The sequence below is a fragment of the Vanellus vanellus genome, assembly GCF_965231255.1.
Source record: "Vanellus vanellus genome assembly, chromosome: 3".
Lineage (NCBI taxonomy): Eukaryota > Metazoa > Chordata > Aves > Charadriiformes > Charadriidae > Vanellus > Vanellus vanellus.
Genome location: NC_138907.1, coordinates 35,987,325 through 36,012,110, shown reverse-complemented (window position 1 = coordinate 36,012,110; position 24,786 = coordinate 35,987,325). Strand labels below are relative to the sequence as shown.

The 24,786-nt window shown below is 58.7% G+C and overlaps 2 protein-coding genes across 3 annotated transcripts; both read right to left on the bottom strand.

The window, feature by feature from the left end:
* Positions 1 to 1,838: 1,838 nt before the first annotated feature.
* Positions 1,839 to 8,545, bottom strand: SLC35B2 (solute carrier family 35 member B2). Of its 2 annotated transcripts, none has more exons than XM_082481625.1 (4): positions 8,493 to 8,545; positions 5,796 to 5,989; positions 5,329 to 5,489; positions 1,839 to 4,010 (listed from the first exon to the last, which is right to left on the bottom strand). In XM_082481625.1, exons 2-4 carry the CDS (start codon positions 5,971 to 5,973, stop codon positions 3,072 to 3,074), a joined length of 1,278 nt encoding a protein of 425 aa, XP_082337751.1. In that variant the 5' UTR covers positions 5,974 to 5,989; positions 8,493 to 8,545; the 3' UTR covers positions 1,839 to 3,071. The 2 variants fall into 2 exon arrangements, with proteins under 2 accessions (XP_082337751.1, XP_082337752.1); XM_082481626.1 differs by lacking the exon at positions 8,493 to 8,545 and adding an exon at positions 6,285 to 6,429.
* A 1,711-nt stretch (positions 8,546 to 10,256) lies between these two features.
* NFKBIE (NFKB inhibitor epsilon) lies at positions 10,257 to 23,494 on the bottom strand (the record flags this gene model as incomplete). Its single annotated transcript, XM_082480662.1, has 6 exons — positions 10,257 to 10,762; positions 11,084 to 11,332; positions 11,585 to 11,673; positions 11,839 to 12,070; positions 12,602 to 12,704; positions 23,130 to 23,494. The coding sequence occupies 6 exons, from the start codon at positions 23,492 to 23,494 to the stop codon at positions 10,697 to 10,699; spliced, it is 1,104 nt and encodes a 367-aa protein (XP_082336788.1). The 3' UTR covers positions 10,257 to 10,696.
* Between the last annotated feature and the right edge of the window lie 1,292 nt (positions 23,495 to 24,786).

Here is a 24,786-nt window from a genome sequence, read left to right as displayed (position 1 = left end):
CCCTGCCCAGGCACCCTGAAGGGGGTAAGAGAAACAGATGACCTGCTGTGCAGATGCAGTCATCTCCATCAGGCAGTAGTTGTCCACCCAGAGCGCTGCATGCCCCACAGCCTGGGAACAAATCTTTCCAATCTGCAGATGTCAGCTGGGCAAGCTGTGCCAGGACCTGAGCCTGCACTGCTGCTGGCTGGTCTGAGCATCCCTGGGGGCAGGAGCTGTGGCAGGAGCCATCTGTCTGTCCCTTGCAGTGCAGAGCAGGGAGTGGAGTGACAGCTGAGGACTGTACTCAAGCTGCCTCTCTTCAGCTCTTAGGCCAAACTCTTCTTGCTCTGTACTCTAGATTCCTCCTTTACTCCTACCTCCAGCCTGACATTTCTGGGCTTCTGCAGCCCTGGGGGGGGTTGGCAGTGTCTGGCCACCCCCTCCCTGGGTTTTGCCTGTGTCCCAGATGACTGAGAAGCCTGGGGCATCTGCCCCTTGCACTGAGCTTGGTTCATCACCCTGGGCCACAGTGGCCCCTGGGTGTTTGTAAGGGGAAAGTGACACCAACATCAAGTTCTGTTGCTGGCTGCTTGCCAGCAACCACAGGCACAAAATGGAGTGGGCTTTAGGCAGTATTCATCTTCACCAGGGAAGGAGGAGGTAAAACCTGCTGGAGTCCCTCGCTGCACACCAAGGCACTGAGGGGCACTGCGCTGCCAGTGTGGCAGCTGTTTGGGTGCAGGCTGCTAGGGCAGTGCTGGAGCTGAGCTAGCAAATGCCTTCAGGGTGGTTTTCTTTCCCTGAGACGGGAGAGAAAAATTGTTTAAAAGTAAGATTTTTCTCTGTATAGGAAGGCTTTGCCAAATAATGAATAAGTAAATTCTTTTTAACTTAGAATGTTTTGAGTTCTTTCCCCCCCTCCCCCCCCAATTTCATTAGATCGAAATTTAAATTAGAAAAGGTATCCTGGTGGACAACCTTTTTTTTTTTTTGACCAAAGAAAAAAAATATCCATTCCATTTTCAGTCTGTCAGCAGATGGTGGAGGCAGACATTTGGGGGAATTTTTAGGGGCAGGATGAAGGGCTGTGAGGCTGCACAGGCACTTTTCAAGAGCTCGGAGCTAGGAAAGGAGCACAGGTCAAACTGCTGGAGAGCCAAGTGCTCTGAAGCCTGGGCTGTGCTCAGCACCAGCTCCGTTATCCCTGCTGGCTCAGCTAACTCAGCACTGCGTAAGCAGCTCCTGTCCCTAGTCTCCTCTGTTTCTCTTGTAGCCCTCACCCAAGTCTCCCCTTTCTCTAGCTCTGTTAGGCTAAGGTGTTGTCTCTGACCCCTCTGTGCCATCCACACCCCAAGCTTTCTCTGGCTCTGGTGTGGGGCCTGTGGAGCTGGTGTTGGTGCAAATGTGTACCCCATAACGGATGGACTCTTCCAGGGCCTTGCTACAGCACTGGTGGCCCTGGCTGGCAGGGGCTCAGCAGGCCTCTGCTCTATCTCTCTAGCTATGCAGGCAGTAGCTATACACCCACTGGGGCTGCCCAAGTAGGGAACCCAGGAGCCAAACAAGAATCAGGCTAACAGCTCCTCCACCTGCCCACCAGCATAAGCAGCAGTCCAAATCTGGTTATGCTACCCAGTCGTGTGTGCAAGGATCTCCTGTCAGGCCTTGCAGCTTTGGGTCCAACCCTGGCTGATACTTGCCTGGGCAAAGGCAGAGGCACCCTTGTTTGGAAAGACAAGACAGCTTTGCTATCCTAGAGAGACTAGGGACACAGGAAGGGTTGGGAAGTCACTCCCCTCCTTCCAGGTACATAAAAAAAAAAAAAAAAAAAAGAATATTTACCCTCAGGGCACTATATGCAGCATATTTTTAATTTAATAAAATAAAGAGAAAAAAAGTTGCCTTTCAAAAGTACCAAAACCTGCTGGCTTGTCAGTCAGGTTGTGTTGAGGAGAAAAGGGTTAACCAGTAAAACCCAGGCTCCTGGGGAAGAGCAGCTTTCACTGCTCCATCCCCTGCTGCCTGGGGAGCAGGTGCCCACTCGCTCCATCCCCTGCTGCCTGTGGAGCAGAAACAAGGCACTGCAGACAGGCTCTGCCCCATCTCAGCCCTCCAGGAACAGTGGGGCACTGGTGAGGCCCCAGGAAAGCTGGGGCCAATGCCTCCAGTTGGCAGGAAGAAGAGGGGCTACTTTGTGCTTCTCTGAATGGCAACTACAAAGCCCAGAAACTGTGGCACTGAGACACCCCGAGGCGATGCTGGGGCTTCTGGGCAGCGCAGCCTTTGGCAGCAGCAGATGTAACCAAAAAGCAACCTAGAACAACTCAGCAAGCCTTGGGAACCGTACCGGCCAGCATCAGTCTCTGCATAAAAATCAGCCTGGGCTGAGGGGAGCGGAAAAAAAGTGTCTCAGAGCAGGGGCAAGGAACTGATAAAACCAAACTTGGAGGTACTGGCTTTCACTGCAGAGTGCCCTCCCAGAGCAGATCCCAGGCCTGGGGTAGGACAGGCTGGGACTACTTCCCTTAGCTGTGCCTGTTGTACCTGGAGCACCTCCTGGGAGGGAGGTTGAGAGCTCCCCCTGCCTTGGGACAGGCTCAGCTTGGGACCTGCCTCACATGGGAGGTGTTTCAAAAAGAAAGCTAGCGTTTTGCTTGCCCTTTCCTCCTGCTGAGCTCTGTAGTAGTGACAGAAATGGAGGAGCATTAGCCGGAGGCAAGACAGAGCCAGGGAAAGGGCTCCCTTGTTCATCAGTGACTTTGGAGAGAAGCCACAAGACAGAGGGAGGGGCAGGAGTACCAGCAGCCCCATGCTGGTTTGCCCCCAGGATGCGAGCCCCCAGGCCCATGCCTTGGCTAGAAGTCTTTGACCCATTAAGGCAAATGGAAAGGTTTGGAGCTATGGCAGCCCGGAGCATTCCCATGGCTCATTCCAGCCCCTTCCCCAGGAAAAGCAGGTGGAAAAGTGAGTCACTGGTCCAGCCTATCCGTACCCCACCCTGCTCTTCAGTGGGTTCTGAGAAATCAAGCAAGTACTGCCGAGTGGAGGCAGGACAGCAGGCATGGCTTAAATGCCATGGCCCTGGCTCCTTAGACCTTTTGTACAGGGGTGTCCCCTGGCGGAAGCTTCTTACTGCGCTTCTTCATGCGGCTGCGGGCGTAGACACGGAGGAAGAGGGCCACGAAGACAACTGCTACCCCCATCCCACCCATGACAGTGACAGTGTGCCCATAGATGAGGCAGGAGAGGAGGATGGCAAAAGCCTGGCGGAGTGTCATTATGATGGTGAAGACGGCTGCCCCAAACTGGTTGATGGTGTAGAAGATGAAGAGCTGGCCACAGGCAGAACACACTGAGAGCAGCACAGCGTGGGCAGTGAACTCTGAGTGGCGGGCCATGAAGCGTACCGACTCCAGCAAGGCACCCTGCTCCAAGAGCGAGCCCACCGTGAAAAGGCAGGAGAAGACATTGACACCAAACATCATCTGCACAGGAGACATCTTGTAGGTGAAGAGAGCGTCCTGCCAGTTGGAGGTGAAGCTGTCGAAGATTATGTAGCCGGCCAGGAGGACTATGCCTGAGAAAGTGGTGACAGTGGACAAATGCCTATTGGGAGCACTGGAGAGCAGGAACATGCTGACCCCCACGGAGATGAGGGCAGCAGTCAGGTACTCCCAGTACTCGTAACTCTTGCGTGACACCAGTTTGCCCATCATCATCACTGGGATCACTTTGGAGGCCTTGGCCAGCACTTGAGTAGGGAAGCTGACATATTTGAGTGCCTCATACTGGCACCAGCTGCTGAGGATGTTGGAGAGGGAGGCAAAGGAGTATTTGTACATAGGAGCCCCATGGCGCGGCTGCTTGGTCAGGGCACAGTACAGACCAGCCACTGTGAAGGCCAGGATGCGGTTCATGAACACTAGGAACTGGGAGTCCTTGAACTTCTCACCAGGGTCCGTTTCAGTGGCACCGTACGTCCTCGTCATTACACGCTCCTGGAGGACACCCCATGTGAGGTAGGAGGCCTGCGAAGCAGGAAGAACACAGGGAGAGTCAGAACCCACAACGGCAGCTGCAAGCAACCGCGGGAAGAACAGACCCCAAGAGATCCTTGCTTGCCTCAGCATTGCCTCATTCTCTGCACGGCAATGCTTCCCTGAGACACTGGGAGATGGGGCTACCCCCCACTCCACCCGTCTGAGGGAACCCACTGTCCGTTGTGGTTACAACCAGGAACACCCCGTCCCAAACAAAACCCACTCAGTTAACAGCCTCCTCAAGGAGAGAGAAGCCTGCCAAGCAAACATCCTGGCATACAGCAAGCCTCGCAAAACAAACATCCTGGCGTACAGCAAGCGGTTATGCTTTAAGCTGCCTGTTGAACCAGACCAACAGGATCAGGGAACGTTACCGATGCACAGCTGTAGCTTTAGTGCCAGCTCCCTGCGGCAGGTCCTGGCAGTTTTCCCAGTGGCCTCTGCATTGGTTTTCACTTCCAGCTCCCCAGGCCCAGTTCTTCCATCCAAATCAATTCTAGTTTCAAACCCAGCAGACGAAACTGTCCTCTGGGGATGATCACTGTTCTGGCTATCACCTCCACTACTTCTGGAGCAACAGTACCAAGCCACTCACAGAAGTAACACAGACTTTCTTTCACCACACATACCCTCCCAAGAAACTGAGGCACAGAGAGATGGAAGGACTTTGTGGTGACCAGCAGCAAGTCTGGATAGGCTGGAATAATAGGCCAGAGAGTGGGTGTCTTCTGCTGGCTGTGGGATGTGTGGGTTTTTCTATCACGATGCCCACATTTCTATTTTTAATCCTCATAGACCCAAAAAGCTGCCCTTCCTAATGATGCTCAGGCTGTAGCTAAGACTTAGGAAAACTAAGATTTAAAAGTGCTCTTTATCTGTAGCTGAATCGAGTATTTGCCTCCAGTATTCAAACATAATCCATCAAGGCAGGACACAGCAGCCCCAGAAGGTGACCCAGAAGAGAGCCTGGGAAATAAGAAGGCTCAAACTATCTACTCCTCTGACATGAGGGCCAGAACAAGAGCAGCCCTAACAATCTGCTGAATCACAGAATTTTCCCTATGCGTGGCTGCAGAGGACTGTGATCGGACAGACAAGAGGTCCCAACCTGGATGACACCAGCTAAATGGACCTCCACAGCCCTGAGAAGTGACACAGCAGTCCTAGTGGACTGTCCTGGTTGAGAAGCTGTGTCCCAAGGACAGCACTGCATACTTGGTCTTCAAGGAACTGACGGCCACAAACCTGCTGCCTACCTCTGGCCCCCAGGATGGGATGGCCACACACACACGCACAGGGCCCCTACCTGTAGACCAGCAGCACAGAAGGCCAGCTTGAAGACCTGTCGGGCTGTAGAGGACTCGGTGGGCTCCGCTCGGGGTGGCAGGGAGCCATCCTCCTGGTGTACAGACTTCACCTCAGAGCCGAACACACATGATTTGATGACAGGGAAGCAAATGCCTCGGCCTAAAGAGGGTAAGAGAACATAGAAACAGAATTAACCGCAGCCTGGGCACCACAAGCCACACCAGCTTGAGAGGTGAAGCCTCCCACCTTACTAGCCTCTGCATCCATGGCTGCAGGGGCCACAGAGAAACTTGTTTCAGGGTAGCACCTAGACAGCTCTGGGATGCAGCTCTGTGAGGGGCTCACTCCTGGTCTGACGAAGCAGGTCAGGGAAGAAGCAGGTCAGGGAAACGACCTGTCAGTGCTGAATAGGGTGTGGAGAGCTCACAGGGAGGCAGGATGTGGAAGGGAAGCTCCCACCCTTACCTGTCTCCAGGTAATTCCTTCTCTTGAAGTACTGGATGAGGAGGAATCCCGGCACCACGATACTCGCATAGCCAGCAGCATTAACAAAGAAACGGAAGAGCCAGAAGTCCCCCCAAGAATCCTGCAGGGCAGGGGGGAACTCTTCAGCAGCAGCCATGGTAGGGAGGGAAGCCAGCATGAGGGGAAGGCAAAATCTGTGGAGAGATGAAGAGGCAGGCTGTGGGCACCTGGCCAGCTCCACTCTGCCTGCCTGTGCCACCCAGCCCACTCCCCACTGGCACGCAGCACTCGACAGCGATGATGGAGTAGGAAAAGCCCTCTGGAGTTCAAGAGCACATGCCAAACATTTATGTTTGCATCCGTTATGGGTGTTTGCTCTGGTTTAGGAACTTGGACTTCCAGGAGCGGAGAGAACGTTTGAACACTGTTGTAACCATCTAGTTTTGACAATGTTCTTACTCCAAATGCAAGGAGCACCTCACACCTCACCTTTTTAGGTTAAACTTTAGCACAGCTCCTGGGTGGAAAAAGAAAAGGTCACTGAAATGAAAAAGTGACTCCTACCTAGCAGCTCATGTTTCACGCCTGTGGCCAGAGCGACCTTCCTCTGAGACCAAACAGTTCAGAGCTTCCCTCTCCAGCTACACCAGCTGAGTGGAGGAGAGCTGGGGAGGGCTCAGGCTGCCAGCTTCCCCCGCCTCCCCAGGCAGCCCTGGAAGGGAGCGTGCCAAGGCATTCCCCACAGTTCAGAGGAAATTACCAGGGCTCACCAGGTTGGCAAGACACAGCCAGACAGCAAGACTGGGAAGGAACTGTTCTACCAGCTGGCTGGTTGGGATTTTACCAGGACTATCCGATAAGGTATAGCTGATATTCTTCAGCTGTAGCCCTAAGGTGATGACATAGCCAGCTTTAAAACAGCTTTAATACTCCCTTCAAGGAGTTCTTCCCTCCACTGTCCCCTCTCTCACAGAGGCAAACCTGTGATATTCAGGGGCCGTGCGAAGAACAAGAGCACCAGAAAAACAACAGAATGAGCAAGCTGGCAAGGACTCCCTACACCCAAGGCCACTTGCATCCTCCCCTCGCACAACAAGCTGCAGCTTCCTGCATCAGGATAGGATGTTTCCTTGGTCCATGCTCCATCCCTGCCTCAGTCTCTCCAGAAGAAAAAGCCTCCCAGTTGCTTTGGAAGCCAGCTGAGGGTGACTGTGGGGCTGGCTACATAAAAACCCACCAGAAGAAGCTCTGGGGTCCTGTGACAGAAAGGGACAGAGATGTTAATCCCCCCTCCCCTTAAAACAACTAAGTCATAGGAATTTAGGCCCTGTGAGGTGTACCTGGCCCCAACATAATATAGCTGTGACCTCTAGTAGCCCTCAGAGACTTACAAACTTAGAGCTTTAAAGGCAAGAAAGTCCCCTGCCATTTCATGAACAACAAGCCTGCCCCACCAACCTCTTGTCCCCTTGGGAAAGGCCTGAGGGGCTTTTCTTGTCCTCGGTTGCTGTGGCCAGGACCCCGGAGTCCAACAACCTGACCTAAGCTGAGGCTGTGTTTCACCCTGAAATCTCCCTTCTGTGACTTAAAGGACCCAGAAATTCCCAGCCCAGGAAGAAGTGCAAACAGCTGGAGGTGGGTTTCTGTGCCCGCTTCCTATTCCCCCCCAGCCCTCCTCAGGTTCTCCCCCATAGAAAAGGCAGTTTGACACCTCCACCACCCCTGTCATCTCTCCTGCATCATCGCAGGCTACAGGGCTGCTGCAGGACGCAAGAACAGGGCTCAGTGCAGGCACATGGGGCTGAAGCTGCCCATACATTCCCGGCTTTGCCTGTATTAAGTAACCCCGGCTGATCGCAGCAGCAGCCTTCTTGCCAGGGGACAGGGTGCAGAAACGCCATTCGCTTTTGCAGAAGTTGGATACGAGGAGCAGCGGGGTGGGTTGCTACACTCCGGGGCCACATCTCCCCTTCAACTTGACCAAAACCCAAGCGGCTGCGCCTGCTTTTACCCCCCACCCCCCGCCGGCCCCCACGGCAGGAGAACCGGCTCCACTTTCCCACAGCGGCCGTGAAGAGGTGGCTAGGGAGGGACAATGGCTTCTCTCTATGCCTGCGCTAGCAATTCCCAGGGCCCCCGGAGCTGACTCAGGGCAGCGGGGCCCTGCCCTCCCCCGGCGAGGCCGAACAGGGACGCCAGTGTTACAGGTAGAAAGCGGGGGGGGGGGGGGGCTGAGAAGGGCAAGCGGGTATGAAAGAAGCCTTAGTCTGGAGCCTTACAGAACAGCCAGGGAGCCGAGAAGAGACTCGGCTACTGTTCCCCCCGGTCTGAAAGCCAGGGGGTCCCGGGGCCCGACAGGCCCTGCCCGCCGCGGAGGGTGCTCTGCACCCTCCGCGCCCCCCGCGGCGGGCATGGCCTGGCGGGCCCCGGGCTGAAGAGAGACGTGCGGGAACCCCGCTTCCCGCTCCAGGGCTTTTCTCCTCCGGCCACCAGCGGCCCCTCTACCCGGGAACCGGCCCCGCGGAGAGGCAGCGCCCGGCCGGATTCGGCGCGACCGCCCGCCCCCCCACGCTTCGCCGCCCTGCCACGTCCTTAAGGTGGCGGCCTTCGCCATCTCCCCAACACACCCCCCCCCCCCCCCCCCATTGCCAAGCGTGATGGCTGCGGCCCGAACCGCCCTACCCCGGCCTCACTTACCCGGCTTCGGCCCCGCTCCCGGCCGGCTCCGCTCGGCTCCGCTCCCGGCGACGGCGGCCGGAACCCCCGCCCGGCGAGAGCGTGGCGGCGCCCCACAGCGCCCCCTATCGCTTCGGAGGAGCGACTGCGCTGAGGCGTCCCACGCGTGACTCGGCGGTCGGAGGAACGGGTGAGCGGGTGGGGGGTTCTGCCGCGGTCCCCTTGCTTCGGGAAGGGGCCAGTACCGCTTCCCCCCGTGCGCCGGAGTGGAAAATAGTGAGTCACGGAGGGGAAGTTCACGGGGCCGAGGAGGCGCCGGTTCCAGGCCGAGCACCAGAAGAGGTTTCCAGGCCTGAGAGCCGGGCTCGGCCCACGCCGCCCGCACTGCCTCGGCCCCGGGCGCGCCGAGCCCCCGGGGCACACACACGGCAGCCGCTACCCGGCGTCAGCGGGGCGGCAAGAGGCCTTCTCCACCCCGCACTCCCCTCCTCCACGGCCCCACGCAGGGCTGCAAGGCCGGCTGCAGCCACCAGGTGGCCACCCAGTAACATCTTACAAGACTTTTTTTTTTTTTTTAATTTATTTTAAAATAATTAAAAAAAAAATAGTGCAGGTCACTTGCTTCTGCCTTTTCCTTCCCCTTCCCGCTCAGCTGCAGCCCTGGCCCCACCACGCCGCTCTGCCCTGCAGCGCCCCTCGCTCCTGCTCTGGGCCACCCGGGCAGCGCCCCACGTCCTGTGTCCTGTGTCCCATTCCTCCCCCCCCTCCCCCCCCCCAGCGAAGGTGGCAGCAGAGCAACCCCACGGGGCACCCGGTGCTGGCAGGTGCTGGCCCAGGCCTGTGAGCAGAATATGGCTTGTTTGCAGCAGGGTTGAAGCCCCGCCAGAAGGTGGGAGGCAAAGATTCAGAAGAAGCGGAGCAATCCAAGCCCAGGGCTGCTGAAGGGACCAGGCAAGCTCCAGAGAGGCCTGGGGGGAGCCTGTGCCGCTCTCCTGGCAGCATTCCCTTGCCTCTCTGTCTTTCCAGGGGAGGAGGAAGCTCACTCCAGAGCATCTCGAGGCTATTGCGACATCCAGGATTTGCCCCAAACAATAGCAGCTGCTCCCAGGCAGCAAGTGGGGAATTTCCCTGGCTGAGGTGCGGTCAGGCGCGCTGGGTGTCTCCATTCCCACAGCACCTTCTCTTGCTGGTTCCCCAGTGCATCGGTTGCAAGCGCTTCTCCGGCTTGGAGAGGGGGCAGGGAAGGGTGGTGAGCTGAACAACAGAAGAGATGCTGAAATAACCCTGCCGACTCCTCCCTTCAGCCTGGGGGAATCTAAAACCCAGGGAAGACCCATGCCCTAAGTTTTTTAACACCCTCCTAAGCCAGGAAGATGGGGCAGGATCTTTCTATCCTCTTTGCCAAAGTGGAAACCACAGCACGGTAGGGCAGCGAGATGGCCGGCATGACAGCAGAAGCAGGGATCCACAACCTGGTCTGCCAGCACCTCTGATGCTCTGCCTTCAGCCCCGATGCCAGACACTCGGCAGGATGACAGCGTGGGAATGGAGCGCCAGGCTGGGATCCCCCAGCCTCAGCCTTGACTACTGGAAAGGCTCTGCATGCGGGGAAGCCCCTGCACTCTCACTCACCTTCTGCCATGCGAGGGAGGGAGCAGGACCTGAGGCAGCGGGCGAGCTGGGGAAGCCCCTGCAGCCCTCACATGCCTGGGCGCACAGGGTAATGCTCAGCCTCCACACGCAGCGGGGGCGCGGGGTGGGTTAGATCACATGAGACCTCAGGCGTCCACAGCAAGAACAAACGTTTATTAGAGTGAGCATTAACTCTCCTCACCCCACGCTTATTCTGATGGCGTTTGGGGGTGCCAGAGGATGCTCCGTCCACCATACAGTGTGAAAAGGAGTCCTGTCCTGCTCTTTCCCTGGGTAATCTGGAGACCCCCACAAGTCAGGCCCCTGGCAGGGAGAGGAAATTCAGTCCTGCTGCAGGGCACAAGTACTAAAAGAAAAGCCTCCCCTGTGTAGTGTTCATAGTGCCACCTTCTGTCCTCTGAGAAGGCAGCCTGAGGCCAACAAAACTTTTCCAATGAGGGAAGGGGTGGATGATAACGTCTCCCAAAGTGGCTCTGCTCCCACTGAACTGCAGGCAGGCAAGGTCCCGGTGGGCAGCAGGGCAACAGCACAGAGCGAGGAGGCAGCCCAACGGGCCAAAGTAGTCCAGCTGCTCATTCAGAGCACACCACAGGCTTCCCCGAGATCTTCAGGTCATCGAAGGGCAGCAAGGCGAGGAGCTGCAAAGGCCAAGGATGCGGAGGTCTAAGGATCCGGGGTCGTGTCTACACCAGGGCTAGGGTAGGGGCCCAGAACTTTCCCCCCTCAGCCCCGCAGCTTCCCACCTCCCCAAGAAAGTGCCAACAAACCCTGGCTGGGCTTTCCCTAGGGCTCAAAGTAACAGGCAGTCACCCCACACACCCCCAGAGGCAACGCCTGCACCCTAGAAGGGAGGACAGGCATGGCTAGAACCTCCTCCTAGGAGCTCCTGCCAAATTGTCTGACTTCTACACCCCCCGACACACTTGCAGAGCCACAGGCCTCCCCACACACAGACTCACATCGTCATTGCCATCAGCCAGGTCCTGGGCTGTCTCATCCTCCATGTTCCTCAGCAGGGTGTCAGCCCCGGAGTGCGAGAGGATGGCGGCGATGGCAGCATCCTTGCGGCCCACAGCCAGGTGGAGCGGGGTGCACCCGTTGTACATCTGGGCGTCCACGTACGCCCCATTGCGCAGCAGGAACTGGACAGCCCTGCGGTTGTGGCACTCCACGGCCAGGTGCAATGGGGTCTTCCCGCTCGTGCCCTCCTGCAACCCGCAGACCACAAAGGAATGGGTGTGGGGTCCCCTCAGACGGGCCCTGTGGCACCCACCCGCACCGCCTTGACAGGGTGCAGAGAGGGCAGTTCCCACCTCGACAGCTGTCATGGCACCCAACAGCCCCACAAGGACCTTTCCTCTCTTCTCCCTCAAAATTTGGTGCCTCCAAGCCCTACAGCAGTGCTTGCTCTGAGGCCGGAGGGAGCGCCCAAGGGAGCCCCGCACTGTGCCCAGCCTTACCCGAACATCGATGTTGGCGCCGCTCTCCAGCAGCAGGGACATCATCGGGATGTTCCCCTTCAAGGTGCTGATGTGCAGACAGGCCAAGCCTGGGATGGGGAGTCGGGAGAGAGAGCCACAGTCAGCCTGGACCACCCCAAGGCACGCCAGCCCCACACCTCCTCTGCTGCGCTCCCGGATCCCTGCATACACGACGCACGGTCTCTGCCCCAACCCGGCCACCGGCTCCATGCCGGGCTGCCCCCAGGTCTCACCTTGCCAGTTCTGGAGCTGCAGGTCCTGGTGGTGCCCCTGGGGCTGCCCTGTGCCCTCCGGCGGGGCTGAGCCCTGCAGCAGCTGCTGGGCGCACTGCAGGCGCTGCTGCTCGCAGGCCAAGTGCAGCGGGGTGTTGCCGTTGCGGTCCTGCAGCCCGGGGTTCACCCCCTTGTGGATCAGTGCCTGGATCACACTGGGCTGCTCCAGGTACACAGCGAGGTGGAGCGGGGTCTAAAGAAGAGGTGGGGACAGGAATTAGGAAAGCTGGTGGGGGGGGGGGGATGTCCTTGGGGACACCAAGCGTGATGAGCTACACCAGCCCACGGTAGCCAGCCTGGCAGCACGGGCAGGCTGCTGTGCAGGAGCCCGTCCCTGTCTCGGGGTTAAGCACGGCTGACACTGGGGGGATGCAAATAGTTCGCTGCCTATCCCCACCTCACCTCAAGGATCGTCCGTGGGGGCAGATGTCACTCTCTCAGGTTATCTACCCTGCCATATTTAAACTGCCTGCTCCACCCTCCGGGGCTGTCTGCAACATCCTGGGGCCTCGTAAAGGACCCCTTCACCCTGTGGTGGTGGGAACTGTCTCCCACACCCTTCTTCCCCTCCCTGAAAAGGGGCTCCTCACATGGGATCTTCACCACGCTCTGGCGGAAGCTGGTGGGGGGTCCTGGGGAGAGGGCAGATGGATTGGGCATCTACCCAGGGAGCAGCCTGTGGCACCTGCCTTCCTCCCATCTTCTCCCTATCGCATTCGCATACCTGAAAAAGATCATTTTGGATCTCCAGCACCTCCCTGGGCAGCTGAGCGATGCAGCAGAGTGCCACAGCTGGGACACAGTGGATAATGGCCAGGTGAACCAATCTACAGAGCAGATAAAGGGAACAGGGGAGGGAAATAAAATGAAAAATGAGTCCTGAGTGCCATGCTGAGGAGCAGAGATCCTCCATCGCATGGAGAAATAACCTCCCCGCCTTCCCCATCCCCTTTCCTTCCCACCAGCTCAGAGCTCCTCCATCCTGCCCTCTCCCCAAAGCAGCTCAGCAGCAGGGCAAGGCAGGAACATGGCTCCCCAGGGCAGTCCTTCACCCTGATCACCACAGGGAACAGACTCTTCTGTCCCCACTAAACACTGCAGGGTCCTCCCTCAGACCTCACAGCACGAGTGGGGCTTGGACCAGGCACTGCCCAAAGCCAGGCCTCCACCCGGGGCAGGTCCGAAGAGCCTGGGAGGTGTTCTGCAGATCTCAAGGGCTGGGTTTGGTGGCTGTGGATGGACGTCTGGGCTCTGGCAGCTGCCCGGGGAATTCCAGTTCCCCGCTGCCAGCTGCGCACCGCACTTCTGCTTTCCGCTCCACAAAGGCAGGCAGCCAAAGCTGGGCAGGAGCCCGGCACCGGTCCAAGATCACCTGCGCGGCACAGTCCCCGTGCCAGCAGGTCTGCCGGCCCGCACTGATTTCCTCTTCTCTCCCCCACATCCTTCCCTTTCAGCACAGCCGCGGCAGGGCTGGCACGCAGCCCGGCACAGAGGGACACCAGAGGTGCGGCCATCAGAGCTTGGTGGCCAGCAGGGAGCCCACATCCTCAGGACCGTGGCCCCCACGGCCACGGGGGGGGTGGCCAGGCAGCCTGGAGTCCCCCAGCCCAAAGGAGAGGTTTTATTTCCAGCCGGGTCTGATGCTGGCCCCTGGCACAGTCAGAACAGAAGTGAGAGTGCGACGGAGGCAGAGCCGAGAGGGAATTTCCAGTCCCCTCCGCCGACCTGCTGTGCTCCCTGGCACCCCTGCGCAGAGGGACCGGCCCCCCACCACAGGGCAGCCCCCTCGGGCCAGCCCTGGCCACGGCAGGCAGCAGCTCGGAGCAGGCAGCAGCTCCTGCTCTGCAGAGCATGGCAGGCATGAGCCGAGCCTCCTGCCACCTCCTCACCACCATGCTGGGGCCCCTGGGTGGCTTTCATCTTTGGCAGTAATCAGCTCTGAACCAAAGGCCGGGCTTTAAGTGAGGTCCTGCCACCCATGCCGCTTGGTGGAGGTGGGCAGGGATGAGGGATGGAGGGCGAGAACTGTGCCAGCCCTGGAAAGACAACCCTCTCACTGGACAGCCCAACTTTGGGATGTCACCTGCAATGCAGGGGATGGACAGCATCCCTGCACAGGCGAGAAGGCAACACCTGGCCCTAAAGCATTGCAGCAAAGAAGTGGGACTGGAGCTGTCTTCTCGCCAGCTGCAGTGGGGACATGGGTGTGCTAAGGAGCCCAGAGGCCAGTCCCCGAAATGTCCTTTATCCACCTCCTCCCAAGCGCTGCCCGAGGGTTGAGCCAGCACCTGGCATACTGGGCACCCTCAGCTGAACCCCATTTTTGGTGGCAAAAGACGGCTGGTTCCTCTTCGCCTCGCCGCCAGGGGAGAGGCTGCGACAGGAGAGGCTGCATCCCCGGGGAAGCCCCCGCTCAGGCTGCGGCAGGGAATTCCCCGCTGGAAGGAGAGGCCACCCACATTTGCCTCCACACCGCCATGGAGCGCCCCCTCGCTGCCGGTGCTCCCTGGGGCAGGGGAGGGTGCTGCGAGCCCCACGGGCAGGGTCCGGCTGCCCTCAGTGGACCACGGGGCTGGGGCACAGCCAAGAGAGCCAGGCCAGGCTAGCTGGGGACAGGAGCGAGGGGCAGAGCTGGGGGACCAGCTGCAAGATTGCCCCTCGCCTCGGCGGGCTGTTGCTTGCTGGCCCCAGCCTGGGTATGATCTGGGCAGGGAGATTCCCTGCTGGGTTTTGCATCAGGTCGCCGGTCCTCACAGTGGCACCTGCGCCGAGGTGTCCTTTGCCCGCTTGCAGGGACAGCCCCTGTTTCTCCAAACCCGCTCCCAGGCACCACGTGCGGGAGGGAGGCCGCGGGATCTGCCTTTTTCAGGTATGGCAGAGATAAGGCCACTCAGACAGGGGACTTTCCAAGGCAATTCGGCTTGAACTTTAAACCTCTGCTGCTTTCACTTTCCAGAGCCATGCTGGGCTCCCAGGGGAAAGAGCAGCACCCGGGGTCACGTCCCGCAGCAGCCAGCCCCCGCGCCCCCAGGAATCCCCCGGGCCCCTCCGCCACGACCCACGCCATGCTGCGCTGTCACGTGGGGACAAGTGGGGCAGTCACCCAGGGGAGGTGGAAACCCCGGGGCAGCCCTCTGCTGCCGCCGGCACCTCGCTCTCCCTGGCTTGGGTGGCTTTGCGGCTCAGCGAGGCAGCAGAGGCACTCGGGGCTCAAGTGATGCTGAGCGAGTTTGGGCACCTATGGTGTGGGGGCGATGGGGGTGACCATCCCCACCCGGCCAGAGCTCAGGCTTTCACCTTGAAGCTGGGACATGCCTGCTTTGAAGGACTGCTTCCTCCCCCCCACCCCCCGCCTCCCTCTTCTTTCTCCACCCGGCCGCCGCCTCCTCCTGCGCTTTCATTTCTGCATTTGTTCCCCCCTTCCCTCATTGCCAGCCCTCAGCTTCCTGAAACGCCTGCGAGAGCTGTGAGCCGCTCAGGGGAATCCCGGCGAGGACACCGGGCTGGGACGAGCCCACCAGGAGCACGTGTGCACCGAGGCGCTCTGTGCCACAGGCAGTGACACCAACCAGGAATCTGGGAAACCTCCTACACCCAGTCATTGTGCTAATCTCCATTTTCCTCCAGCCAAGGCCACCAACACACCTCTCTCTCTGCCACGGCAGCTGCGCGGTCCAGCCGCTGGTGGGCTGCTGCACACTGGCACGCAGCAGTCACAGCTGGAGCTCCAGAGCCAGGGCATGATGATGGAGAGATACCCGCTTGCTGCCAAACACCCCTCCTCGCCCAGCCAAGGCCCCCTACCTCTCCCTGCAGCCACAGGAGACTTTTGGAAAGGGTAACAGGGAGTTTTGGTATGGGCAGGGGATGGAGGAGCTGTGGGCAGGGGAAACGTGGCCAGCCTAGGAGTACAGACTGCGGGGCTCGGTCTCAGCTTTTCCACTTGCTCACCAGCTCCATCCTGGCACAAGGGGACTCGTTAGCGCTCTGAATCGCAAAAGTCCCACAGGCACAGGGCATTCCCAGCACAAGGTGATCTACCCATCATTAGAGCGATAACGATCCTGGAACAGAGGGGTCAGGGCCGTCCCTGGGGATGTCCCCGGGTCTGAACTCGCAGCGCTGCCATGCCCAAGGTGGTCCTAGTTTATGCACAGAAGAACATCCATTTCCACAGCGCTGTCTATCTCCCAGGCTTCTGAGTGACCTCAAGTACCTGGTAGGAAAAGTGTCCACATCTGAGGATGCCTGCAACTGGAGGCAAGGAGTAAGGGTAAGGGTGACACCCAGATCTGACACATACCAGTTCTCCGGCTATCATCTTCCCCCCCCCCCCTCTAGAAAAGGGGCTGACGATGCATGTCTGTGGAGCAAGACACCTTGCCCTCAAAGCAGCCTCCATCACCATCTCACCCCAGAAGCACCCAGGACAAGGGATCCAGCATTCAGTAGAATTTGCTTTGACAAGTTTTTCTCCCTGTCTAGATAAGGGCCCCATCTGTAGTGGGAACAGCTCGCTCCTGGCTCCTTATTTTGGCTGCGCGGAGCAGTAGGAAATCACGCAAACAATTCACACAAGAGAAACTTGTTCAGGGGAGGAAATGGCCCCAGCACCAATAGAGAGCAGAGTGAGGGAGGAGGAAAACAGCAGGGGAATTCCACGCTTACCCTGCTCTCCTGTTCCAGCCCCGTAACCTGCGCTGCTAACCGCTTCCTCAGCCATCAGCATGAACCGTTGCCAGCAGGCTCGGCAAGCACAGCTCTGTCTTGCCCTGCAGCCCTCCGCCAGCCCAGCCGGGCTCCCTTCCTCCTCGCATACCAATGTGATGCTGCCCGGCTCCATAAAACTGTGCCAGCTGCCCTCTGGCAGCTCCAGAGGAGCAGCAGAACCCAGCCGGCTGTAGGCTGACCCCCACGTCCTCTGCTCCTGCCCTGGGTCTCACGTTCTGCAGATTTCTTCTCCCCTTCCCTGGGCAAAGCCCTTTCAGCCATTGGATTCAGCCCTCCCGATCTCCAGCCCGGGCAGCCGCTGCCTCCCAGCCTGATGCTCCTGGGGCCAGAGGGAGGGGTGGGAGACGATGGGGGAGCAGGGCAGACAGCCTCCACCTCTCCTGCGGTGCTCTGCAGAGGGTCTGGTCCGGGTGCTCAGCAGCTGAGGGGTGCTGGAGGCTGACTGGCAGGGAAGGCATTGCAAGAGGACTGCGGGTGTTTCGTTTTTCAGTGAGGCAGGGGAGGAGGAAGAGGAGGAGGTGGGGAGTTGAAGGTGCCCCTGCTCACCCATGTACTGCACCCCTGGCCTTACATCCTCTGGACTCTGCACCCACATGTTTGAGCATTTTCCTCCGTTTCTGAGCAGGTGGTGGGCTCCCGGATTGTAAAAACCCTAAACATCAGATGCACACGGACTGTCCCCTGCAAAATGAGTCCTGCACTACCATCACTGCAGGGATGAGCCAAGCCGGAAAGCAGGTCAGCCCATACCAGGTGGATGGAACTGGTTTCCCAGATGTGGGCCGAGAAGAGAGATGAATGATTGCAATAAAAGCATCCTGAAAGGTCCATAGGCCATGGCAACTCCATTTCAAATGGAGCAAATTCCCGTTCTTGCTCATCAGGGGGAAAATTCATCTCTGTGTGCAGTTTCCATGCACAGAGAGATATCTTTAGGCCAGAACAGCCTCTTGCGAGATGACAGTACCTGGACTTTGCCAGAGCCAGTACAACACACCCTAACAATCATTTACAGCCCCATGCACATATCCTCGCTGCCTCGGGATTTTCTTTTAACGAGGCACCAGCCATGGGCCTAGGATGTCTCAGGGTCCCCCTTCAGCCCTGCATCTACCCCAGTCAGAGGGGCTTCCCATCTCTGGGACGCAGAGAGCATCCCACGCAGCTCACTGAGAGGCATCCAGTAACCACTCTCACAGCTCAGAACCCACAGCCTCTCTTCCTACACAGTCACGTCTGACTCCTCTTTTATCCACACTGTATTAAAAAAACCCCAAACCGACAGAAATCAAAACCTCCTTTGTTAATTCAGCCGAGCTCAGCCCTTTTCCCAGCAGCAGCCAAGCCTGCCTACAGAGTGCAAGGACCTGAAACCCTCCTCACCTCGACTATCTGTTCCAGCTAGGCATCAGCCTTCTGCATCCCGGGACATGGAAATTTCCAGCCATTCTTTCCCTTCCTTTGTGCTGAAGTTCCCTGTGCCGTTCCCCAGCTCCAAGGCAAACTTATGCAGGTGGAAAGTCTGAAGAAACTTCCCCCAGGCCAAGCTGAAGTCATCCGAACAGGGAAAAAAAAGAAGAATCTCTTCTTGCCTGCAGGACCTCGGAGGGCTGCCAGGACTTACCCACCTTATGCCAAGGCTGTACGTGTGTGACCCCTGTGGCAGCCAGCAACTTCTGAGGCATCCTAAAGGAGCCTGTGCAGAGCTGCCTTCCCTCGCTTGGAGAGGCACCAAGCCCTCCTCTGCGTATCAAACTCCTGAGCATGCACAGAGGAAGAGTGGAGAGTCCGGGCACGGGGAGCTGGACACAGCAGGTTCCCTTCTCCCTCCAGCCAGCCCCACGTTAGGACTCGTTTTCTTCTCTGCCCCACAATGGCGGTGTACTAGGGAGCAACCCAGGATGGACTTGAACACCCCTGGCAATCGGGCAAGGAACTTTCCGAAGTCTCTCTGGAAAAACCAAGAGCATCCCTGCTTCCCATTAACTATGGCCATCCCACTGCTGGGCAGCCAGCAACAGCCCAGCCCAGCCGAGCAGGGGCCTCCCAGCTCCACCAGCAACCAGATGTGCTTTCTGCATCACACTTCTTTAATGCTTCTCTGACAACTGCATCTCTCCACTCCTCTGCTTCTTTTTCCTTCTTTCACAGTGGTTAGTGGTTTCCCTTTGCTGTCACACGCTGAGCGCTCCCCCAGGCACACATTTTGGGATCCAAGGGTACGGGGGTCCAGCAACACCCCCGTTTAGCAGGGCAAGCGCCAAGCAAGCAGCCACATGGGAGCAGGCAGCCCAAATGAGGACAACCTCCCTTCCCCTGCATGGGGAACATCTCCAGCACAGGGCTACACGAGATGGGAGGGTTACGACTGGCACATGCCGGTGAACGGTCAGGAGTGGCTCTTGGCCCCGCAAGATGAGGCCTGGCGCTCAGCGCCAGCCCACGCAGGCAGAGGCTCAGCAGGGAAGGCCCCTTTGCTACCATCACGCGGAGGAGAGCTCAGAACATCAGCTCCCGTGGGGCCCCAATTTTACTCGGTTAACTGTCCCCAAGCCCTTGCTTAAGGCATCTCAGCCCCACGAGTCACTGGCACGTGATTTCTTATCAGCAGACGGGGCAGCACTTGTCTCCGGTGGAAGGAGGAAGTCAGGCTTCCTCTGCTCCTCTCCCTCCCTCTCCGAAACACACACCCAACCAAAACCGCTCGGTCCCCTTTTCCATCTGAAAGAGGCCGAGATCTCCCTTCCCGTGATTGAGCTGGGGACTCCTGACCTTCACCCCCACGGAGGAGCCCCGTGCAGAAGACGGCCGCCCTGCCGCAGAGGCGCAGCCCCCGGCCCCTCGCAGTGCGGCACGGCCACAGGGCCCAGGGCAAGACGGCATGCACTCTACTCAGCTGCCCAAGTGGCCCATCGCTGTGGCATCAGGTACCAACGGCATAAACCAGCGCACGGCCCAAAGACCAGCACGAGCAGAAAAGGAAGCAGGTTTTTAAGTAAGACAGAATATATAGTCCTCAGCCTAATTTGCCACACTGATGAATCAATTCTGCCTCTCCGGAGTTGGCAGAGGCTGCCATAAGCCCAAGCAAATGGGGAGGTTTCCCCTTGCGCTGGAAGGCAACAGGCAATCCCATCACGCCCCATCCCACCCCAATGGAGCTGGTCCCACACCCATCCCTTTCCCAGGATGCTGGACTCGTGCATCTGCCCGGCAAGGCCAGAAGGAGGGGGTTTCCTCGGTGAATCCTAACAAAGGTTGAGCTTGTCCGGAGGCCGCGGCACAGCAATAAAGCTGCCTGCAGCCTGCTCAGAGCTAGCCATGCCTGCAGCTGGAAAACCCCTCTCTCCACTTCCACGCAGAGCAGTCCCATCGGGACTCAATTCAGCAGAAAGGAAGCTGGTTTACATGGAAGAGACGGATGCTCGGAGGAGACCACTTGGTCCACAAGACGAAGACAGATGCTTGGAGGAGACTGATTGAGCACACAGGGTTTGCTCTCTACCCTGCTGCAGGATGCGTATCACTGCCTTAAGTGCACCCACCATCTTCTGCCTCTTCCTCATCTTTGACCTCTCTTCCCATGCCAGCTCTGCCGCTGTCTCTCAAGGACTGAAGTGCTGTAGCCCCGTTACCGCAGCTCTGACTTCCCCGAGGCAGAGGGACCGCCAGTGGCACTGGGGAGGCGGTGGTGGTGGGGGCTGAGGCTTTTGCAAACGATTCTTGGAAAACGGCACCCACGCATTTCACTGGCCATCACACCCACATCTCCCCTGTTGGCCAACTTCCTTCCTCCAGAAGCAGGACCCCTTCTAATTTTAAGCCACTTTTAGCCCCATTGCTTCACCCCGCCTGGGCTAACGGTCCCTCTCCCGTGGAGGTGGGAAGGAAGGTATCCAGGGAAGATCCTGCTGACGCTCCAACTGCCCAAGCACGTGCTCCTCGCCTCTGCCTCTACCTCGTACGCTTCCCCCACAAGCGGCAGGCTGACCAACCCAGCGCCCTCGCAGGCACACCTCGAGGTGGCACGGGTGGGCGAGCACGGGGGAGCTATGGATGGACAGCCAAAACTTCTGCCAGCTTGCTTGGTGTGAGCCCAGTGCTCCTCTCCACTCGGTACCAGCCCGGGCGGCTGGGGAAACAGGAACTACTTGGCCAAAACCCCTGAACTTTTTGTATTTTCAGAATGACAATTACAGGAAAGTGTTGTTGCCCAAATCTTCTGAAATAGAATGATAGTATGATTTTAATTCTCGGCCTGGGGATGTTTTGTGGCAGACGTGCAAGCAAGGCACACAGGGAAATGTGCCGCTGATGGAGATGAAAAGAAGTCAATGGGCTCGTCTGGCTGGAAGAAAGTGATGCAGCCTGTGGCCATCTGATCCTTTTTCTCTGGGGACCTTCTGTCACCGGATGAGCAATTGCTCCTTAGACTTTAGCATTAGACTTGTTTTTGCATACAAACCCGGTGGCAGTTCAATGAGTCGCTGGGCGCTCTCGCAGTCCCCATTTGCATCGACCAGAGTGGTGGATGTTCAGCATTTCTAAATATAAATGCCGCCTACCTCTGCCACAGGGCCAGGAGGAGAGACAGGAATAGCAGAGGCAGAAATCCACAGCCTCGCCGCTCTAACCACAAGAATAGGGTTCTTTTCCCCCCCTAGTGCTGGGAGTGGATCCCAGGAAAGCCGGCTCCTACGCAGACACGGCCAGCCCAGAGCTGTACAAGCTGCACCGCCGGCAGCCTTTTCTCTCCCTCCCTCTACAGATTTCCTGTTCTGAATTGCACTGTGAGTGAGAGAAAACAGAAGAGCGACTGCAACCATTTGGAGAGCTCTCTGAGAGCCTCTCGTGCCTACAGTAACCAAGGCACCACCGATTAATGTTTCCCTAGTTAATGAGATGCTTGCGTTAGGCTCTGGCCAAGCAAGTCTGACAAGCAAAGGGCTCAACCACCTTATAAAACAGCCCCAAGCAGCAAAAGCATCTCCAAGGAGCCGTATCTACCAGACTCCCTACAGAACAGCAAGCAAGGAGCCCTGGGCACAAGGCAAGGGGCTAGCCCGGGGGAGGCTTTTCTCAGGCGTTACTTCCACAGGTCTGCTTAAAAGACCCCTGGCTCTCTCCGCGGGCACCTTGGCTCTAGCGTTACAGCTGGAAAAGTGGTGAAGCTCCTCCACACCGAGAGCCATCCTGTAGATAGGACAGGACTAGAAAGCAGTATCCAGACGCCCGGCTGGGGAGCATGGGAGGCTGGGTTTAGTCTAACCTTGCTTGCTGCGAGACTTCCAGCCAATCCTCGGAGCAGATGCCACAGTGAGCATTAATGAACTAATTAGCAGATGCACAGGCTCCTTCCTAACCAGGAAGTAAACACTGGGGCTGGCTCCCAGCTCATCTTCAGCCTCAGAGCCAGATGTGCTCTGCCCGGCAAGGACAGAGCCTCCTTGCTGCTCCCGCTACCGAAGATACGTGCTTGCTCGTGTCAGTGCCTCTTAGTTTCTCTTCCTCTTGCGCCATTACTCAGTATTAAACTCCAGCCTGGGTTTGGGGCAAAGCTTTGCCCTTCCCAGCTGTGAGTACGCTTCGCTCATGCTCTGTGTGTGCACTCATGATGAAAACCTTCCACTGAGGGAACGTACGACAGGAAAGAGCCGTGATTAGCTGAAGGCAGTTACCAGAAGCCAAACCAAATACCTCAAGCGTGATGCCTCTGCCTTTGAGAGGGCATTACGGATGTGGGAAGCCCCCCCTCATTAAGAGAAACACTTGTCTCTGTCACAGAAGCTCAGGAGGGCAGCCTCGTAGCAGGGAGTGCGTCACGACCGTGCTGAAAGTTGCGGCTGTGCAGGCGGGTTGGCAAAGCAAGGCGATTTCCACCTGAGAACAAATAGTTCTTGGGTTGCTTGCTCTGTGGCCCTGACACAGCCATCTCAAGGTCTTGCCCTGTAGAGCCAATCTCGTTTCGGGACTTGCTTATACACCATCTCACGCAGCCAAGCCTTCCCCATTGGGGAGGAAATGTTGTATTCTCTGAGGAAGAGACAGCTTGGGGGGGGGGGGGGGGGGGGGTTGATTGGCTCCCACACCACCTTCTAGTTGCTAGCAGCGCCTTAGCAAGTGCAAGTTGGCTTCCTACGGCAGGCCCGTTCTGTGCCAGCTTGCCTGGGGTGCCTCTCCCTGCTCATTCTGCCAGGCCAGGCTCGGATACCCCCACCGGTGACCCACCCAGACCCACGCCAGGGTGCCAAGCATCCACGCACAGCGCAAGGCAGCAGACTCTCAGGCCGGGGGCTCGGGGGAGTCCTTCACAGCCCGGCTCAACGGGTGCTCCTCGGCAGCGGGCTGGGGACCGCTGCAGATAAAAGCTGGGCTTATCTCTAGGCACCGGCTCCCCGCCGTCGGCCGGCTGCGAGGGACCAACCCCGGGGCTGGGCGGGGTGTGGGTGTCCCGGCGCTCGTAATCCCCCCCCGGGGAGGGAGGGGGGGGGGAAGGGAGTGCAGGGGCCGCTGTCACTCACGTGTCCCCGTCCTCCGAAACGTAGGTGAGCGCCTCCAGCTGCTGCCGGCTGAGCCCCTCGGGAGAAGGCGAAGGCGGCGGCGGCTCCTCCTCGGCGCGGCAGGCGGCCGGCAGCTCGGGCAGAGCCTCGGGAAGGGCGCCGGAGCCGTAGCTGGAGTCGAGCCGCTCCTCGGCGGCGGTGGTGGTCTCGGCGGCGACGGCGCTCTCGGCGGCGGCGATGGGGGGGTGCACCTCGGCGGCGGCGGCGGGGGTCTCCCTCCCGCCCGGCAGCGAACGCAGCGACTCGATGCCCGAGTCGCACTGCCCGTCCTCCCCCTCCCAGCCCGCCGCATCCTTGCGGCACTCGCCGCCCGCCTCCCGCGACATGGCTCAGCGCCCGCCGCCCGCCCGCCCGGGCCCCGGCCCCCACCCCGACCCCGGCCCCGCCGCCGGGGGGCTCATGGCCGGAAAGCCAGCCAGCGGCGGCCGGCGCGGAGGCTAAAGCGCCGCGGCTCCTCCTCCTCCTCCTCCTCCTCCTGCCTCTGCCCGCACTGACTCAGCCGCGCCCGGCCCCGCCTGCCCGGGATTCCCCCCCTCCGCCGCCGCTCCGGCACCCCACCGGCATCCCCTAAATTGGGGGGGGGGGGGGGGGGGGGGGGGGGCTGCCTCTCCCCCACCTCCCGCTTTGTCCGGGGGCACAGGAGAAAACCCACCCGTGGGCACGGCACGCGTGGGGAAGGGCCGGCAGCCTGGGGCGTGCAGGGGAGATGGCTGCACTGTGCTACACTATGCCGGGCGGTACGTGCCGGTGTGTCCCGGAGCTGCCTCCCGTTTGTTTGGGTTCTTCAAATAGCAGGCGGGTTTGCCAGGGGTGGGAGAGGGCCCCTGTCAAACCGGCAGTGTGTGGGTGAAGATGCTGCTGCGAGCACAGGTGCTGACTGAAGCCACAGGCTCTGTGGGAAACGGTATGGTGGATGTCACTTACTGGTAGCAGAGATAGGTGTGAACGAGATGTTGGCTTTTCCTGTGTGCGTGGTTTAACCTGTTTCACCCACTGAGACACCTTCTTGTCTCTCTTGCCTGTACAGGCAAAGGGAAAGGCCAAGCGGTCACTACAGCGGGCTGTACAAGTCACTTGGTCCAGCCACTTTCCACTGCCTTTCTGTGTTGCAAAGAGAAAGCCCAGAGCGGCTGTCAGGGCTCACACAGGAGCAGCCAGGACACAGAGATCAAAGCTGAAAATGGAAGCTCAAACGAAGGTCCAGCTCTCTGCCAGTGAACGATTGACCAGGCTGCATTTCAGTGCTCTCCTTCCAACATCAAAACGACCCAGTTGTGTTCCTCATGGATCTGTGTAGACTTCATCTTGTTACTTTCTGGTGTCCCAAGCAGTGGACTTCCCTCAGAAGACAACGTAGATATCTCTGAATCCATGTGACACTTTAAAATCAGTTTCACTTGTTGCTTTTATTGCTTGATGTGCCTCTCTGCCTCTGCAGGGTGCCCATCTTTCCAGTTCAGCCCAGCAGGAGGGGAAGGATCTCTTCCTGCCACACACCTGCAAGGGAGCTCACCTGGGAAGATCTTGGTGGTGGGTACGGGACCAAGTTCACTCAAACCACATGCAAAGTGCCAATGACTTCCCCCTCCTGCGCTGCAGCTGCTGCTTCGCGTTTGCG

Bases quoted from the DNA above. Each gene is read 5' to 3' on its own strand.
- SLC35B2 (XM_082481625.1), bottom strand. From the start codon at position 5,973: ATGCTGGCTTCCCTCCCTACCATGGCTGCTGCTGAAGAGTTCCCCCCT. The intron at 5,490-5,795 runs GTAAGGGTGGGA...TACCCTCTTTAG, and splicing joins AAGGAATTACCTGGAGACAG to GCCGAGGCATTTGCTTCCCT. The intron at 4,011-5,328 runs GTAGGGGCCCTG...CCTGCTTCGCAG, and splicing joins TCTGTGCTGCTGGTCTACAG to GCCTCCTACCTCACATGGGG.